Here is a 19,816-nt window from a genome sequence, read left to right as displayed (position 1 = left end):
TATACATTCGCCTGAGTGATAACTGAAAAAAAACCCTTGGGATTTGTACCATTTATTACAGATTGATAGATCTCATCCTATCTACTTTTGTGGCCCCGGTGTCTGATAACTTTTCAACACAACTGGGAGGAAAGGGAGATTTTTTTTCAAGCTGCTTGCACTGAAAATATGGGCATGACAGTGTGCATGAAAAACAGTGCTTTACAGTCATTCATTCTTTTGGTATAATTCAACATATATTGGCAGAGGTAAAACAAAGCCGATGATGACAGCAGGACAGGCTTTTTTCAAGAAATGCAAGATGAACATATAATTTCTTCCCTTTGAAATCTTCAGACTTCCAACAGCAAGCCTGGGTGAACTTCTTTAAGGGTACTTTCTATTAATAATTACTACTGTTTTGTGCCATAGCCTCTTTTTCATTGCTGATTGACTAAGAATTTTTGTGCATTGCACTACAACTAGCTGGCACAGGAAACTTATGAAAAGCCATGGGGAACTCTGACCTTCTCTAAACTCTAAGCTTGCATTTTAAAAGTTTTGTGAGAAAAAAGAAGGAATTTTATTTCTATCATGAAGGAATGCTCAAAGCCATGAGGCAATCTCTCCCTTAGAGTCAGCAGGTGAACTAGTCTTGTCAAAAAAACACATAGAAATTCTAAAATGAAGTCACCTACATTTTTAGAGCCTTATCATGGGGTGCCAGCCTGCTCTATCTGCAGCTGAGACTCTCTGTACAAACAGGGATCTGCTATCTGGAAACATCAGTGGGGTGCTCCACACATTATTAGGGAGGTAATTAGTAGATCTGTACTAAAACTAATATATATTGTATTTTTTTAAATATATATATATTTATAAATGGTTAGCAGTTACAAAAGGATTACAGCCAAAACATTGTTTGATTTCTAAAGGTGTTTGACTGCACAAAAGTGTTTCTCCTTCATTTCAGCAGTGGAAGGAAATAGCTTGACTGGAACATAAAAGAGAGGGAGACACCTCCCCACCCCCCAAAACTAACTGATGGTACTGCACCACATTTCTCTCTCCAAAATGATAGATCTTCTTTTCTTGTCCTCTTCTGTATACATATCAACTATTCACCAATTATAAAAGAGGGTTTAAAAATAACAGAATTGGTCTATTCTTCCTCTACTTCTTTTGGCTCATGCCTACTTGCTTAGCTGCTGTTTTGATGGCTCATTGCAGTTGTTCAAGGCATGAAAGTTATGCCTGCTGGTTATCAAACCAAAAAGTTATTTGCCCTGACTCCCGCTGTACTGTAAGTACAACCAAACATTGCCTCAGTCTGTGGTAAGAAAAGTCTGGGGAAACAGGTTTTTTTCTTGGGATTAATTATTGTTTACCTCAGACCAAAATTTTTAGTACCTCTTCAAATGTCTGATCTGGGGGAAGTACATCCTAAATTATCTGCTGCCCAAGAGAGCATTACAATGTGTGGAGTATTCTTTTTTAATAATGAGCAGCCCATTTCTGTTTTCATATATAAAAATAACCCGCCTAGGTAAAGCAAATGTATAGTTCCATCACTTCTTAAATAAAATTAATTTGCAATAAGTTTTAAATACATATATCTGTATTATTACCAATTAACATTTTAGATATTATTAAAAAGAAAAAATTAATGACCCACCATACCTTTAAATTATTCACCCTTATTTCTGTTTCTACGTGTCAACAAGCCTACCTATCTTCACCTTCTGTCCCTTATTCTTTACAGCGATTAAAGAATAACTGATTGGACAGAATATGCAGTAGATGGTAATACTCTGTAGATGGTAGTAGATGGCTTGTGTTAACTGTGTTACAAAACTTAATTCATACTTTTAAGTGGTATGCCTTTTTTGCTTAGAAATGCCTTTATTCAGACTTAAAGTTTGGTTCTGGATGCTAATTTGGTAAGCCATGCACACTCTGTCTTCTGCTCCATCATTCAAAATTTTAATTTACAGGTGACAAATGCACCTAGCTACAGAAAGCTTTCATTTTTTTGGAGGGGGCTGGTGTTGCATGGTCAAAGGGAACTGACTTCTAACAAAGAGTAAATAGGGCCCTTGAGCAGTTAACTATACCAGCTAACTCAGCCAGTGGGGTTATTTCCCTTGTAGCTGTTTTTCACTATTCACACTGATAAAATGCTTCCCCGGTTAGTATATACACCAAAAAAATAATAAGCTCAAGCTTTATGTTTGTTGCCTAACGTCCTTAACCAACACATGCTGTTATTGAGCATTTTTATTGTTGGCTGGTGACAAGTTAGATTTAATAGACAGTTTTTCCTGCCTCACTACTAAATTGATAAATATAGATAATTTAAAACATTTCCTGACAAACCGCTTACATAGTTCAAATTCATTTTTATTTAAACAAAAAAATCAAAGTACTTGAAGGCCAGACATTTTACGTAAGGCAAATTCTTTAATAACTGACTAACTTCACATAAATAGCTCTTGAAAGAATACATAAAAAATAAAAATACAGTATTTGTCTACATAGTGGTGTGGTTTTTTTTTTTCTTTTCTAGAAAGGGCACTCAGAATTAGGAGCATTTTAGAAAAGTAAATAAGATTTTCTGCATTTCAAGCTCATGAGTTAGTAAAAACACTTTATTGCTCTTTAATATATTTTGTTGGTTAAAACCCCTAAATCTATGGTTTTAACATTGGACAAACTACTGCAGGCTTTTTGTCAGACTTCAGAAATTTTCTTTTGGTCTTTATCTGGCATGTGAATGAAAAAAAAAAAAAGCAAAAGCAAAAGTCACAAGATAATTATACTAGGCCTGAATAGATATACGTGTTTATTATATACCTGCAGTCACTTGTCCAATTTCATTCTTCCACTGTTTAATTGAACTGCATATTCCTTTTTTATTTCTGTGGGTTTTCTTTCATTCTTTAATTCTCTTTTCTCCTAAGTTGCATATAGGACAGGTGAAATGACTCATCAGCTGAAGGTAGCTGTGACTCACCATGCAAAGCAGAAAGTGCCTACTTGACCTATTTAGGCAAAACATCCCCTCAAAATTGTTTGAGTTAGACAAGATGAGTTCCTCACTAGCTTTGAACTGGGCCTATTTTTCTTTTCCCAATCCTGGTTCCCTTCCTTGTATGATGTTTATTCCTATCCATCTTTTTCTTTTCCTATTTACGTGAAAATTAATGTATCTAAATGTCAGTTCTGTTGGGGTAGTACCGCTATTATTTGGTAGATTACGAAGCAGTAACTTTTGGTCTCTCAAGGCATACCTGTTCCAAATGTAGCAAAATCATTTAATGCTTTTCTAAGGCTGAGTGTGAGGACCACAGATTACTTCAGGGACACAATGTGCATTTATCTACTCACTTCAAGAAATGTGGCAGTAATGGTACCTATAGAAACTTGAACTTGGAAGAGCAGAATAAACAATTGAGTTAATTATTTGCAGAGGTGTTTTGAGCTGAAATAGGTCTGTGCCACCTTGCAAAGAACCTAACAGTCCTAAACATACAAAGTACTGATACATATTAATGCAATATTCAGATATACAAATCCTAGACTGCAGAATTTTTCAATCTATACAGGTAGAAATGTTATTGAAAAATATGAAAAGAAAATGATATTTCACATTCTTACTAATGTATTTTGAGGAAGAAAAATAGATTTTCATTTAAGAGGCCTTGGGGAGATCTTGAAAAGATTTCTGCTTTATGCCTGTATTAAGAGTTGGCTTCTTTTTCTCACACTCTCTTTCTCTGTCCCGTATGTCTTTTAAAATCCATCTAGTCACTTTGTTCCATTCTTCCATACTTAAGAGTATTTCTATCACAGCCAGAACTTGTCTGTTCTTTGGACAAACAGAAAGACAATCCTACATTCATTGAGAGAAATCACTAAGGTCCCAAGAATTTACAGTGTTTCCTGGAATGGATTACAATATGGACCATTTTAACATCATATACTCAGCACCCATGAAATAAGACAAATTTTATTCATGCATCTAAACAGAGTTTATGTTACATGCTCAGTCATGGTTTGTTTTAAAAACAGAAAGCCTGATGAAAAAACAGGTAGAAAGAATTGAATGAGCAGGAGAAGCCAGTTCATAAAGTTTTAAATTACGTTGTACTGCAATTCCTTTTAAAACTCCAAAAGTTTTTTCTTCTGGTCCATTAATCAAGAGAATAACTCCGATACAACCTACATGTAATACAATATGGCAAATACTATAATATGGCAACTGCTCTGAGCAGTAGAAGAAACTAGTAAGTATTATTTACAAATTAAGATTTATGCTCCTAAATTAGGGAATTATCCAAGTATTACACTTAGCAGTTCCTCGGGAAAACCCCAGATGATATTACATCTCAATTTTAGTACGTAGAGCAGTGGAACTTTTGAACATTTGGTGAGATAAGGAAGAAAAACTCTAACAAATGTGTTTATTCTGATATCTAGCTTGTTTTCAATAAAACTCACATTTAGTTTTTTATGAAGAAGGGTGTTGCAAAGCAATATTGAAGTAGGTGGCGTGGTCTCAGATTTTCAAGGTTTTAAAATTATATTTTCTTTGGAGACAATGTTATAGCTCATTTGAAATTTAATTGTAATTCAGGTAAAACTTACCTTATATGGGTAATGATGAGGGTTGTAGCCGGAATGAAAAAGTCATCCACTCTGTCAAACTGCTTTCCCACTGGCTGCGTGTGGATTGTGTGATGAGAAACACTCCCACTGGCTTGTGTTATCACCTACATAAAGTAACATCATTATAAACTATAGAAATATTCTTTCAAAATTTAATCTCTATGCAAATAAATTAATACATTATTGCCTCTGTATTCCACCTCTTATGTTATCCTTCAGTTACCAAGAAAAAGAACACAAATGACAGTGAATAAAGCTGATCACCATTAGAGATTTCAAAGAATTGTTACATACCTGACCACTTAAGCTTCACATTTACTTTTTTCCTCTCTTTTCTTTTCCACCACTGACTCCATACTTATTCATTTACATTACAAAAGCCTCTAGCAGTTCTTAGTGCAAACTAAGTTTTTTGTTTACCTTTTGGTTTTTTTACACTAGATCCTAGAGTGAGATTAATTTCTTAAGCACTTCAGCCAGAGTGAAAAGATAAGAGGTTATCAACTGATCCACAGGAAGCTATGGTTAAGCATACTCCCAATTCTTGTCAATCATGAGGTAATTCAACATAGCACAGACATATTTCAGAAGACCAAGTTGATTTGAGTTTACACATTCCTTAAGTTGTTATGAACCAATTTTCCTTGAATCCCCAAATCTTGGGCCTTCTCTGAGGTAAATGTTTATAAAGGAGGTGAATAAAAGACAATTCCATATGTGGAAGCCACTATGATATTCACATACATGCACTTAAGAGCAGATTAAAAAAAAGAAAATAATCAATTATCTATATTGTAAGGAAAAATGAGAGTGAAAATGATCAATCACTTTAAAACATGGTAAGACTGACTCAATTATCAGTCATTTTCTAGTGAGAAGTGACAGCTAAACTCCCACAAATTACCTTGCATATTCATAGTTACTAAGAGTCTATAGCTGCTCAAAAAGGTGTTTTCAAATGTTAATCATTTTTCTGCTTGAGCCCTGTGTTTGAATTTCTCTTATTCTTTATGTTATATATATTTTTAAATACATAAGGATTTCATTAACTTCTAAAGAAAAGGAAAATAAGTTGAAATAAAAAGTAATTTTGAAATTATGACATAAAGACGATCACCATAATCTCAGGGGATTACTTTAAATAAGGAACAGAAAATCGTGAAAAAGTAGGAATGCAAGTACAGCTTCTTGAAATGTTTCTTTAGTGACTGTCCCTAGGCTTACCACTTCTCAGAGGCACAGGAAAAGTAAAGATTTTTAATATTTTATATCTGAAAAAAGCTTGTCACTTCCAGAGCAGCAATATAATTTTAGTGAAGTAAGAATATGCCTAAAATCCAGTTTATCCTCTAATTAGGGAAAAAAACGATCATAAACAGCAACAGTTTGCTCTCAAAAGACTGGCAGTTACAAAACATGCTGCTGCTTTCAGCTGTATTCCTTATCCTTCTATCAGTTCAGCATTGTCACTTCTGAATAAGGGTGTTGAAAATAATCTCTAACTTTTTTAGCAAAGTCAGTTGTCTGAATTGTTTTCTAGTTACCTGAAATCATTTCACTGTCCCTGCTGGGGTCATGATAATAATGCTTAAAGGAAAATATACAAAATGTTGCAATTACACAAAGGTTCAACTTGTCTGGATTTCCTTGCATATAATCATTCTGATCACCTCACCTGCAAAGTTGGTGAATTCTTTTCCATGTTTCCCCAGCTCAGCACCCAGACTTGATCATGTGATTTATCGTAGTGTAGTTTCACTGGAACAGGATCTGTACTTACTGCCTGAAGCACAATAAAAAAAGAAATCCTTAGTTTCTGTCACATTTTCAGAAGAAAAGTAATATATATGCTTGACTTAAAATGATGACTGGACATGCATTTCCTGATGTTTTCAGGTTGTATTTAAAAATTGTGTTGTCAGTTGTTGAAACAGCCCTCTGATTAATTCAAAGTTAGTAAATGCTGAAAAAGTTACTTTTATTCATTATGTGCTCTAACATTTGGCATCAAAATTACATTATACTGAAGCTATTAAGAAGCTGAGAACAAAGGTTTTAAATCAAGTTAAAAAGTACTTATCTTCCTTCCCTACCATCACTCTCACTTTACACATATCAGTTTAAAAACTACACCAATTATTGGAAAATGGCTAAAAAGGGAAGAGTATTCTCAAGCCACATACTGAAATCAATGCAAGGTGTTACTACACAATCCTACATAAAACCAACACAATGTTGCTACACCCAAAACTTCCTATCTCTGCTAAACTGGGTATATTCTGTTGAAGTTGCAAAGACTGTTTTCATGTTTTCCAATTACAATTGCTACTTTTGGTAGGTTTGTGATCAGAACCAAAGTGTTTTCCCTACAACCTTAAGCACTCTCTCATGAGACCACAAACCTCTTAGAGAGTTGAGCTCTACACTTCCTTTGTTATGAGAAGAACTGAGGACAACGTATTTGATTAAGAGACATTCTGCATGAGGTAAACAACTGGGGGGATTACTTTTCTATTTTCATCACTAAAGTGGAAAAAATAAGTGGAAATTGTTTTTTAGTCTCACCATTATGGAACTGTAAAGCACAGCTTGTTTATCAGTTTGTCAAGGAGAGTACCAGCTGGCTAATTAAGTGAACCTAATTTAAACTAATGATGTAGATCCTCAAGATAATGCACTAATGGCTGGCTGAGACTGCTGATGATACTTAACTGTACTCCTGAGGTGTTGCAAGCCACAGCTTCATCCGGGCAGAATTTGGTTTTCCTTTTGAAAATGGAAAATGAAGCCAGGCTGCTCACCGGCTCATTTAAAATCAGAAAGATACCCCCTGAAAAAGGTCATCCGTGTTTGATAACATTTTTCTGCTGCAGGCTAGAAGACAGGTTGTCTAAAATAATACTTGGGCTGTTGTATAGCTAATTTGTTCCGGAATGTCAAATTTCCTTTGGGCTTCCCCAGACAAAAGGTCTGACCCATATATGTTCTGCTGAATGAGTGCCAACTACGTTCAGGGTGTGGGCGGTGGCACTGCCAGCAGGAGGAGAAGGAATTGCCCACGAAGTCAAGCACAGGTAATGCAGCTCCCGAGAGAAGAGCCAGCAGCAGAAAGGAGCTGAGCGTCTTGAAAACAGGCTTTCACAGCTGTTTCTAGCTAGCCAGGCTGATCTGCCAGCAGCACAGTGTGGACTGAACGATGACGAGCTCTCTTTACTTCAGCATGCCCCTAAGTCACCCCAGTTAATGGTGCACTGCTAAGCAATACGGGACAATTGCAGGTGACAGTGCTTGCTTTCTAGAATTTACAAAAGAAAGCAAATACTTCTCTTAACTTTATAATGAGAATTACCTGGCTAAATCAAAAAGTCTACATATATGTCTCTAAAGATAGATCATCCATGTTTCCAATACATTTCAATTTAGTCTGCTCTAGAATCTTCTTTAAGTACTTATTTTGATAAATATTGTTTTCATAGAAATAAATCACCCTCAAATCTAGTTGTTACATATGTGCACTTGTACACACATCTTTTGCGTTAACTTTCAGAGTAAAAGGGAATAAATATAACATACACAGCAGTACTTCAGAGAAAACACCATAATAAACAAAACCAAATGAACATTATTTTTACACAGAAAACAGCACAGTCACACAACTTAATGTTTTTAGTTGTCTTTAGTTTTTTTGCACCTTGACAGAATTTTTCTTAAGTGCTGCTCACTTTTTCAAAATGTGACGTTTACTCCACATTTGTTCCTACCAGAGTATGCATTTTTGAAAACTTGGTTTTACAGAGCAGATGTGTGGTTTCTTCTTTAAGATATAGACTAGAAATAGTTAAAATGTAAATATTATCCTCTGTATTAATATGACACTTAGAGAAAAGGCAGTCTAGTAAGCAAAATGCTCTCATTTATGAACAGCTTAATATCTATTTTCCAAAAATCAGTTACATTTTGGTTTTTTTTTCTGTGCTAGACCGTACTTTAAGTAATGAAAATAGACTGATCTGACTGAGAAATTAAACTCCCTTCCTTGCTTCCTGTTTGTATGAGTGTTTGTGTACGTGCATACGATATGAGTAGAGCAACATTTAATGGTTAGAAAAATTCTTGCTGCTTGCAAAAACCAAAACCAAAATAAATGCTTATTGTTAAAAGATAAGGAAGACAGGGCCATGCTGGTTATAAGAAATGCTGAACAAAGTATCTCTTGACTTGTCACTAAATTCCAAATTAGCCTTACTTCAATTCTAAAAGCCATCTGCGAATCAACAGTGGTTTTATTTTTTTATAGAATCATAGAATCATAGAATCATACAGGTTGGAAAAGACCTCTAAGATCATCGTGTCCAACCATCATCCCAACACACCATGTCCACTAAACCATGTCCCTAAGGGCCTCATCTACACGTCTTTTAAATACCTCCAGGGATGGTGACTCCACCACTTCCCTGGGCAGCCTGTTCCAAGGCCTGACCACTCTTTCAGGAAAGAACTTTCTCCTAATGTCCAATCTAAACCTCCCTTGGCGCAACTTGAGGCCATTTCCTCTCGTCCTAGCGCAAGTTACTTGGGAGAAGAGACCAACACCCACCTCACTAAAACCTCCTTGCAGGTAGTTGTAGAGCGCGATGAGGTCTCCCCTCAGCCTCCTCTTCTCCAGGCTAAACAACCTCAGTTCCCTCAGCCGCTCCTCATAAGGCTTGTGCTCCAGGCCCTTCACCAGCTTCGTTGCCCTCCTCTGGACACAATCCAGCACCTCCATGTCCTTCTTGTAGTGAGGGGCCCAAAACTGAACACAGTATTCGAGGTGCAGCCTCACCAGTGCCGAGTACAGGGGCACGATCACCTCCCTACTCCTGCTGGCCACACTATTCCCAATACAGGCCAGGATGCCATTGGCCTTCTTGGCCACCTGAGCATACTGCCGGCTCATGTTCAGCCAGCTGTCAATCAGCACCCCCAGGTCCTTTTCCTCTGGGCAGCTTTCCAGCCACTCTTGCCCAAGCCTGTAGCGTTGCATGGGGTTGTTGTGGCAGGACCCGGCACTTGGCCTTGCTGAACCTCATACAGTTGGCCTCGGCCCATCAATCCAGCCTGTCCAGGTCCCTCTGCAGAGCCTTCCTACCCTCCAGCAGATCAACACTCCCGCCCAACTTGGTGTCGTCTGCAAACTTACTGAGGGAGCACTCGATCCCCTCGTCCAGATCGTTGATAAAGATATTGAACAGAACTGGCCCCAGTACTGAGCCCTGGGGAACACCGCTCGTGACCGACCGCCAACTGGATTTAACTCCATTGACCACAACTCTCTGGGCTCGGCCATCCAGCCAGTTTTTTACCCAACGAAGAGTGTATCTGTCTAGGCCGTGAGCCGCCAGCTTCTCTAGGAGAATGCTGTGGGAGACAGTGTCAAAGGCTTTACTAAAGTCCAGGTAGACCACATCCACTGCCTTTCCCTTATCCACTAGGCGGGTCACCTGGTCATAGAAGGAGATCAGGTTGGTCAAGCAGGACCTGCCTTCCATGAACCCGTGCTGGCTGGGCCTGATCCCCTGGTTGTCCCGGACATGGCTCGTGAGCGCCCTCAAAACAAACCGCTCCGTGATCTTCCCCGGCACTGAGGTCAGGCTGACCGGCCTGTAGTTCCCCGGATCCTCCTTCCGGCCCTTCTTATAGATCGGCGTCACATTGGCGAGCCTCCAGTCGTCCGGGACTTCTCCAGTTACCAGGACTGCTGGGAAATGATGGAGAGTGGCTCGGCAAGCTCCTCCGCCAGTTCCCTCAGTACCCTCGGGTGGATCCCATCTGTCCCCATAGACTTGTGAGCGTCCAGGTGGCGTAGCAGGTCATTAACTTCTTCCTCTTGAATTATGGGGGGTTTATCCTGCTCGTCGTCCCTGTCTTCCAGCTCAGGGGGCTGAGTACCCTGAGGATAACCACTCTGACTACTAAAGACTGAGGCAAAGAAGGCGTTGAGTACCTCAGCCTTTTCCTCATCCTTGGTGGCAACATACCCCCCTGCATCCAATAGAGGATGGAGATTCTCCTTGGCTCTCCTTTTGTCATTAACATACTTATAAAAGCATTTTTTGTTGTCTCTCACGACAGTAGCCAGGTTGAGTTCTAGCCGGGCTTTTGCCTTTCTAATTTCCTCTCTGCATGACCTAACGCGATCCCTGTACTCTTCCTGAGTTGCCTGCCCCTTCTTCCATAAGTGATAAACTCTCCTTTTTTTCCTGAGTCCCAGCCAGAGCTCCCCGTTCAGCCAGGCCGGTCACCTTCCCCGCCCGTTCTTCTTGCGGCACATGGGGACAGCCCGCTCCTGCGCCTTTAAGACTTCCTTCTTGAAGAACGTCCAGCCTTCCTGGACCCCTTTGCCCTTCAGGACTGTCTCCCAAGGGACCCTCTTGATCAGTGACCTGAGCAGGCCAAAGTCCGCCCGCCGGAAGTCCATGGTAGCGGTTTTGCTGGCCCCCCTCTTTACTTCACCAAGTATCAAGAATTCTACCATTTCATGGTCGCTAAGCCCAAGCCGGCCTCCGACCACCACATCTCCCACCAGTCCTTCTCTGTTCATGAACAGCAGGTCAAGCCAGGCATCTCCCCTGGTAGGCTCGCTTACCAGCTGCGTCGGGAAGTTATCCTCCACACACTCCAGGAACCTCCTCGACCGTTTCCTCTCTGCCGTGTGGTATTTCCAGCAGATGTCCGGAAAGTTGAAGTCCCCCATGAGAACAAGGGCTAGCGACTGGGAGACTTCTGCCAGCCTCTTGTAGAATATTTCGTCTGCCTCCTCATCCTGGCTAGCTGGTCTATAACAGACTCCCAGCAGGATATCTGCCTTGTTGGCCTTCCCCCTCATCCTTACCCACAAGCACTCGACCTCGTCATCACTATCATTGAGCTCTAGACAGTCGAAGCACTCCCTAACATACAGGGCTACCCCACCGCCTCTCCTTCCTCGCCTGTCCCTTCTGAAGAGCTTATAGCCGTCCATTGCAGCACTCCAGTCGTGAGACTCATCCCACCATGTTTCCGTGATGGCGACTAAGTCATAGCTACCCCGCTGCACAATGGCTTCCAGCTCCTCCTGTTTGCCGCCCATGCTGCGTGCATTGGTGTAGATGCACTTGAGCTGGGCTGCTGATTTCTCCCCCGACATTGGCGTGCGGTCCCTAGGCTCTTCTCTAGAGAGCCTGGTTTTATCCCCTTCCCCCTTCAAACCTAGTTCAAAGCCCTCTCGATGAGCCCGGCCAACTCATACGCAAGAATCCTTTTCCCCCTGTGAGACAGCTGAACTCCGTCCGTCGCCAGCAGGCCCGGTGCCGTGTAAACCTCCCCGTGGTCAAAGAAGCCAAAATTCTGCCGATGGCACCAGCCCCTGAGCTACGTGTTGATCCGATGAGTTTTCCTGTTCCTTTCAGTGTTCCTCCCTGCCACTAAAGGGATCAAGGAAAACACCACCTGTGCTCCCGATCCTCCCACCAGTCGCCCCAGTGCCCTGAAGTCCCTTTTGATCGCTTCGGGACTTCTCTCTGCAACCTCCTCGCTGCCAGCCTGTATAACCAGTAGCGGGCAGTGATCGGAGGCCTGTACCAGACCAGGGAGCTTCCTAGTAATGTCCTTCACCCGGGCCCCAGGGAGGCAGCAGACTTCCCTGTGGGATGGGTCTGGCCAACAAAATGGGCCCTCAGTCTCCCTCAGAAGGGAATCACCAATGGCAATTACCCTCCTTTTTTTCTTAGCGGAGGCAGTCGTAATTTGTGGGGCTGGCTGCCTCGCCTCGGGCAACCCCCTGGATGGGCCTGCATCTGCGTCCTCGTTCATCTGGCCCTCAAGTTCCAGAGCCCCATATCTGTTGTGTAGGGGCAACTGGGAAGGTTGAGGTGAGGGAGGCCAGCCGGGGGTTCGCCTGGCACCCCGAGCAGGGACCTGTGTCCATTCCCCTCCATCGCCTGGGTCTCCTCCTTCTGCCTGGTGGCAAGAGGGCAGGGGTTCCTCCGCTTCTTGCGGAGCCTCCGTGTGCTGCCCTTGCCTCAGGGACGGTAGGGTGCGGCTCCACCAAGTCTTATACTAGGCTCCACCTAGTCTTATACTATGTGTAAAAGATTGGATAGGTTTTGTGCTTTCATGATTTATTTGTTTTGTTTGCAACTGTTTTTCCTTGTCTTTTTTTTTAAAAAAAATCTATTTTGAATATCAACATGGTTAAGCCGGACACAGAGCAAGTCCCATAATACTCTTCCCATGTATTTGGCTAAGTGTATCCTAGGAAATAATTTTCAGGTCAGTAACAAATAGCAGAAATTCTGCTCAGGTGCCCAAAAGTGACAGTAAGATATTTGGTTTAATTTACTTAACCAGTTCATCTGTTATCCCTTAGTCATATTGTCTTACCAAATGTCTGTGTTAAGTATTGTGAAATGGAAAGATAATTTACCATTAATATCTAAACATCCTAGAACCATCAAAACTGAGACTTTCATTCCTGCAAAAGGTTTCCATAGATGGGATAAACTTCATTCTATACTTCCCTAAGTTCACGATCTGGATATTATTAAAGTAATGGAAAAGCAATGCTATTCTATCCCTCAAAACAAAATTACTTTGAAAGTGAAAGTTTTTCTTTCCTGGGCTAGCTTGAAGGCTTGTGGAGTGTCTGGTTTTAGCTCAACATTTTTGCTAAGGAGCACAGACTTAGTGCACAAAGCTCTGTGTAATACCTAGGCATCCTGTATGTCTGTTTTTCAGCTCACTACAGAATCTTGAATATTTATGTGATAGAACAGCAACCTATCTAACTCCATCCCAAAACTGCAGAATTGCTTTACATATTTCTGGGGGAGGGGTGTACTTTTAATTAGTGGCTAATTTATTGAATTTTACTTTTTAATTAACATACATGATCATGGTAATTATCTCTAAACATTCAGTTAATGGTAAAGCACTTAGTAAAATAATAACTAATGTAACTGAAGGCAAATTATAAGAGTCTACCAATCAAACTATTCCATAAAACCTAAGTTTAGAAGAACCTCCAACTTCTCTAATATTTTTCAGTGAGCTCAAAAGGCATAATGTGCTCTTGCCACTAAAGTCTAAATGCTAATAAATGCAATTAAATTGGTATTTCATCCATTATCCGTAGGAAAGCAAGATGACACATGAATGTCTGCCAGAGACCAGGGAAACCATTGTCAGAGATTCCAGTCCTTCAAATCTGTGGATTGCAGTAAGACTATTTTTATTTTTAGTCTCTCTTCCTGAAGAAATATATTGAATTAGCTGTAAAAAAAGTCTTGTTTTCAGAAAACAAGAATTCATTACCCACTCAGTTCATCTCTACTTTGATATGCAAGGGTCAATTTAACTAAAAAAAGTAAAAGAACAAAAAAATTAATAATTTTTTATTATTAACTTTTTGAATAAAACATTTTATCAGACTCTGTCACCATTTGGATAGGTCAGGTTTTGAGGAAGCTATGTCTACTGAGCCAGCTGACATAGAATATAGAAGGCAGAAATTGCAGATGTTTAAAGAATACAAAATTATTAAAATTATTTGTCAAGCTAATGTAATTTTAAAATTGCAATTTTGCTATTTATTTTTAAATTTTACATTAATATATGTAATACATAGGTATACTAATATCACAGAATCATAGAATGGTTTAGGTTGGAAGCGACCTTTAAAGGTCATCTAGTCCAACTCCCCAGCAATGAGCAGGGACATCTTCAACTAGATCAGGTTACTCACAGCCCCGTCCAATCTGACCTTGAATGTTTCCAGGGATGGAGCATCTACCACCTCTCTGGGCAACCTGTTCCAGTGTTTCACCACCCTCATTATAAAAAATTTCTTCCTTGTATCTAGTCTAAATCTAGACTCTTTTAGTTTAACACCAGTACCCCTTGTCCTATCGCTACAGGTGCTATTAAAAAATCTGTCCCCAGCTTCCTTATAGGACCCTTTAAGTATTGAAAGGCCACAATAAGGTCTCCCTGGAACCTAATATGTGATATATAATCTATTCATTAAAGATTTTCATTCATTTATCAGTGAAAAAGACAAAAGGCATGAAGAAAAGCTCTATTTAAGTATTTTTATTAACAATTTAGATTTCTAATAAAAAAAATCCATGTTTTATTTAGCTAAAGAACATCTGTTTCCTAAGAATGTGATGATACTATAAGTAACCCTGTAGATGTTAGGCACGTTTGTATGATTAAAATTTTAATCAGAACACCCAGTGTGGTGTCAAAACCTCTTTATCAGTTTCACGTACAAGTGCCCTTTCTTCTGAGAATCAGAGCAGGATTGTTAACAAGTTATTAACTAGCTTCAGAGCTCTTTGCCCAGGAAATAATTTTATTTCAGAAAAAGAAGAACCCTGCTTTTAAAGTAAATGTCAAGATTTTATATGATCTTTAATGTACTTAAAAAAAACCCCACTAATACACAAACCCAACTAAAAAACAAGCCCTTTGTCTGCTGACAAGACTGTTGACAGTCCCCAACTATAATTGATTGACATTTTTTGCCACTGAAAGTGAAATAAAGCTAATCTTTCTGGTCAAATGGCATCATCCTGAAAGGCTGAAGACTATATAATGAAATATATTCTATTGTATGTGTCTGATTAAAAAAAAAAAAAAAGAAAAATAGCGTAATATGGTGGGAATACTAGGCAGAAAACAAATAGAAAAAAATATTTTGATTTTGCCTTTTCCATATGTCTCATTAACACAAACATTTTAAGACTTTAAATATTCTCTTCATATTCAGAAAATATATTTTTAGAATTTAATGAGTTTATGGCTATTATTTTCTAAATGCATTTTCACATGTCTTTAACAATTCCACAGAATAAAATCTGTCCTCATGTAAATCCCCTATTTAACCTCATAGTACAATGATATAATTTATACCACCAGATACATAAAGGAAAAAAGAGAGAGAAAGAGAGACAAGAATACAGTGGTTATAGTATTTGATTTGAGTGGCGGCAATTAAACATCAAATTTTTACTCCATCCCAGTGAGATTACTGACCATTGGGATTATATTGTGACTCTCAGGCTCTCCTGCGGAAACTGTACGGCTCCAAAAAACTAATATTCATTTTAGCATTGCCTTGTACCTTGGTCTTCCACAAACTATATGAGTGCATTAATCCCTGTACCATAGCATCGATTTCTTTCTTTTACCCAATGAATTATTTTGACTAACCAGAGCATCTCTAGCATCCCAGAGACGGAGAAATTGATAGTACTACCTACATAGTAGAGAGGAATAAAGAAGTTCAAATTCACAGTCTCTAATCTTGGCTAAGGGTGGTGTTGGGTCTTCCATAATTCCAGTAATTTCTCTGTCTAAAAGCCTACTGAATAACAGCCCTCCACCTTCTGTACCCAAACCTAACCCCCTGACCCTTCCAGTCAAAACTGATAGACGCATTCCTGTGATAAGACTCTATTTTAATGAATCTTCATTTTCAAGTAAAAAAATGCCTCAAGCCAGAAACTTTCCAAAGAACCCATTTCCTCAACTATTTGATTAGTATTTATAAGAGGTATTTTCATGTCGATTCTCTCCCTTCCAACTGCCTATTGACAAGAACAGTCACTAAACATAAGCTGCTGCTAAATGTAAAAAGTAGATGAGCTTTTTTCTAGATACTGTGTTTAGTCTCAAGCTAATTGCATTGTTTTCGAAACATGAAGGAAAACCTTAAATTCTTCTTTCCAAAATAGATATTAACTTAAAAATTAGAAATAAATACCTGTACAACTTTCTGAGACTGTACATCAACAATAAGAACTCTGTCAAGTGTGGGCTGAGTTACGTAAATGAACTTGTCTTTTACATTAACAGCAGTTGCCCATACACACCGCTGAACAGGATCTCCATTCGCTTTGGGACAAACTTCATCCTATAATTCAACAGAAACAGGGAAAGAATCTAACCATCAACAATACAATAGAAAGACAAATTATACTCTTTTTCTTCTTTCTTAACTGTAAAATAAAATCTCAGAGAATTTAGGGAAGGAAAAAGGACAGGCAAATTAGGACATAGATTAACGTTAGCTAAACTGCATGTTGTAAGCACCACACAGTTCATGAACACTTTAGTGTAAACCATACACCAGCTTTTTTGGATGTTTTCTAGGCATTCAGGCAGTTAGCACTGTTGTCCTGAGAAAGAAACCCATTTGAAACAATAATATGTGTAGAAATAAAGTAAGCAAGAGCCAGGAGACCTCAAAAACAGAAAAACAAATTAGACACACAATGTCTCGTTACTGTGCGGTAGCTAGCAGCTTCCCCATCTGCACCATCACAGTATCTTGCAAAGCAAGGCAGTTACAGACATGGCTTACACGTACATCTGAGAAGATAGCAGTTAAGGCAGGCAAATACTAAATTGGGAAGATGATAATATATAAATAGAGAGGAAGAGAAGGAGGTGTGGTGCAAGTTGTCATATGGTATATGGGCAAAGCAGTGGCAGTTAGAGGGATCTGCTTTTTTGGTCACATGGAGTACTGATACGTTGCTTCAAAGGTCAAGAAGTTTGCTGCTTCTGCCGGAAGACATTCTCATGGCCTATCTCACTAGTGTTAAACCCAATACAAATCAAATGTCTTCTTAACATCATTCCTTCTCCCTCTGCCCTTCCATCCCTGCAAAAGGATGAATTTGAAACAAAATCAAAATTCCTGTTGACTTCAGTGAATTCGTATTTCATATTCATATTTCATAATACATACATTTATAACTATGCACTCTCACTCAAAATAGCTATCTGTAATTTACGTGTTCACTATTCATATTTTTATATAAATATATTCTCACTCATCATATATATATATTTATATTTCTACCTATCTATTTGTAACTATTTACTCCCAGTGAAAGTTTGCTTTTATCAAAATTAAAAGTTACTTCGTCAAATACGTTACTATATTTGGAAATTCCCTTCATGAAATAGCATGATTTTTTCCTATAATGGACATCAAATTTATCTAAAAACAAGGATCTGAAAAATATTCTGCTTGGAGATGTATAGCATGTGCCAAGCTTTTGTGTTTTCCTGACCTATTCTTCTTTTCCCTCTTAATTTTTCTTCCTTTCATCACAAGGGGTAATTTCATCAAATCATAAGTATTATTTCTTTTTAGCACTTATCTGCTGCTTATTCCTAATTTAGAATGCTCTGTCTGATACATCATAACTGGTCGCTGTGAAAATAATTATGATATGTCAGCAGGTGATGACTTCAATGTAGAATGAACAGCAAGAGTTGATGAGACCTTAAACAAGAATTCTGTTTCTAAGCATCAGACCCCTTTTAAAAAGAAGGGGACAAATAATGTGACAGAACAACATATCTGGCACTAAGCAATGGTTTTCAAGAAGACGATAATGCATTTCAACTTTTCTGTATCATCAACATTCTTTACCTCCCATGCCTATGTACGTTTGAGAAAATACACTCAATCTTTATATGTCAAAATAAGAAATAAATCAATTTCCAGCTCTAACAGAGGGAGTTGCTTTACAGCAGATTGAAAGCCACTGTTTGGTCCTATGCAGTTCTTAAACCTCAACAAAGGGAAGACCTTGCAGAAATCACATTGATAAGGAAAGGTTACTAAAATCAGGTATCATGGGATGGCACATAATCAGGAACTTCATCAGAACTTACAAATAAGTAAAAAGAGTAAGATTTATTTTGCACTGCTAAAAAGCCATGTATTTTGAAGGGAGAAGTCTAAAATCTGTTTTTTAAAGCATGATAGGCATGGTGACAAACGGGACTTTCATTCTTAAATGTGGCTAAAAGCTTTTCATCGCATAAAGTGAAATGTCAGCATAAACAAGTATGTTTCTAATGTGATGTGCAATCATCAGATCAATGATCTATTGTCATTTGCCTGCTGTGCAATTGTCACTTCAATTGGAAGGTTGTTTTACTGATCTCAAATATTTTTTATATTTATTCTAAATATGACTTAGTTCCATATTTTATCTAAACCGATAACGACTTTTAGACTGTTCTAGAGAGTCTTCTTTCTTCCTCAGAGAACACCTTCTTCGAATAATGCATCTGTAAATGTTTACAACAACTCTATACTGTATCATTCTTTTCAGTCATGTCTCTCAGGAACTCACCTTAGTTTACCCCAGTTTTTGGTGCTGTGAATTCTACAAGGACACATTCAATACATTACTCAAAAATAACACCAACTCCTGCTGAAGGAATCTAGGTTTCTCTCACATGGCATCATATAGATTAGTGTAAATGATTACACCAATCGTACTTCCCATTGTGGAAAGTATAGCAGAGCAGGAAAATATGTAAGTTAAGTACTTATAACTATATCCAGAGCTAAGCCACCTCCTTAAACATTTTCCTGAATCTGAATCTAAAATACTGACTGAAGTGTATTTCTAAGTATTATTTCAATGTAAAAGCAATAAAAATATAGGGGGTTTATATATGTATATAGATGTATACACGCACATATATATTTAAATTAGAAACTACAGGGCATGATTCTTATTATCTATGTAATTCATAAAACTTGCTCCTCTTGTTCCACTTTAAATACAGCAAGTAGAAAGCACGACACTTTCTCAGATCTAAAGTAAAAAATATTAAGTAAAAAATAAATCTACATATACAAATGCAGTTTACTCGTTCTAGAATATTATTTATGTTGTCATAAATTTCTATAATCCAATGCCAACTCTCACTTTGCCCCAAAAAATGAAAAATTAAAACAAAAGCAAAAAAAGTGTTTTTTCAAAGTAACAGCGAAAATTATGTATATCCAAAATAGAGTTCCCCAGCATGAATCGGTTTATGCAGTTGTTTTCTCTAGTTATTCAAATGCACATTTATCTAGATGCCCCAGAAATAGCTTTAATCAATGGAACTGAAATCTTGCTTTTGAAAAGTTAACATTTATCTGATTAAACAGTTTGGATTTCGTTTACATTACAGGCAGTAATTCTGAGCCTCTATATTAATTTCCCTAGTGGTTGGGTAATTGGTTAAAATAATTTCTCCTTAAAATATAAGCATAAACCCACCATTTTCTTCTTCTAATAAAAATGTGAGCAATTTACTTTTTCCTAAGTTGGGAAAAAAGCTA

General features: G+C 38.4%; 1 protein-coding gene across 1 annotated transcript in view; it reads right to left on the bottom strand.

Moving 5' to 3' along the window:
* FSTL5 (follistatin like 5) overlaps positions 1-19,816 on the bottom strand; it is a 346,821-nt gene that overhangs the window by 28,633 nt on the left and 298,372 nt on the right. The window contains exons 12-14 of the mRNA XM_075149403.1: positions 16,436-16,585; positions 6,323-6,430; positions 4,627-4,751 (exon numbers count right to left, since the gene is read on the bottom strand). Coding sequence (XP_075005504.1) covers positions 4,627-4,751; positions 6,323-6,430; positions 16,436-16,585 — 383 coding nt within the window. The remainder of the gene's footprint in view (positions 1-4,626; positions 4,752-6,322; positions 6,431-16,435; positions 16,586-19,816) is intronic.

This window comes from Calonectris borealis, chromosome 4 (assembly GCF_964195595.1).
Source record: "Calonectris borealis chromosome 4, bCalBor7.hap1.2, whole genome shotgun sequence".
NCBI classification, from domain to species: Eukaryota; Metazoa; Chordata; class Aves; order Procellariiformes; family Procellariidae; genus Calonectris; species Calonectris borealis.
Note: the sequence above shows the minus strand (reverse complement) of the source record. Positions and strands in the feature narration are given on the sequence as shown.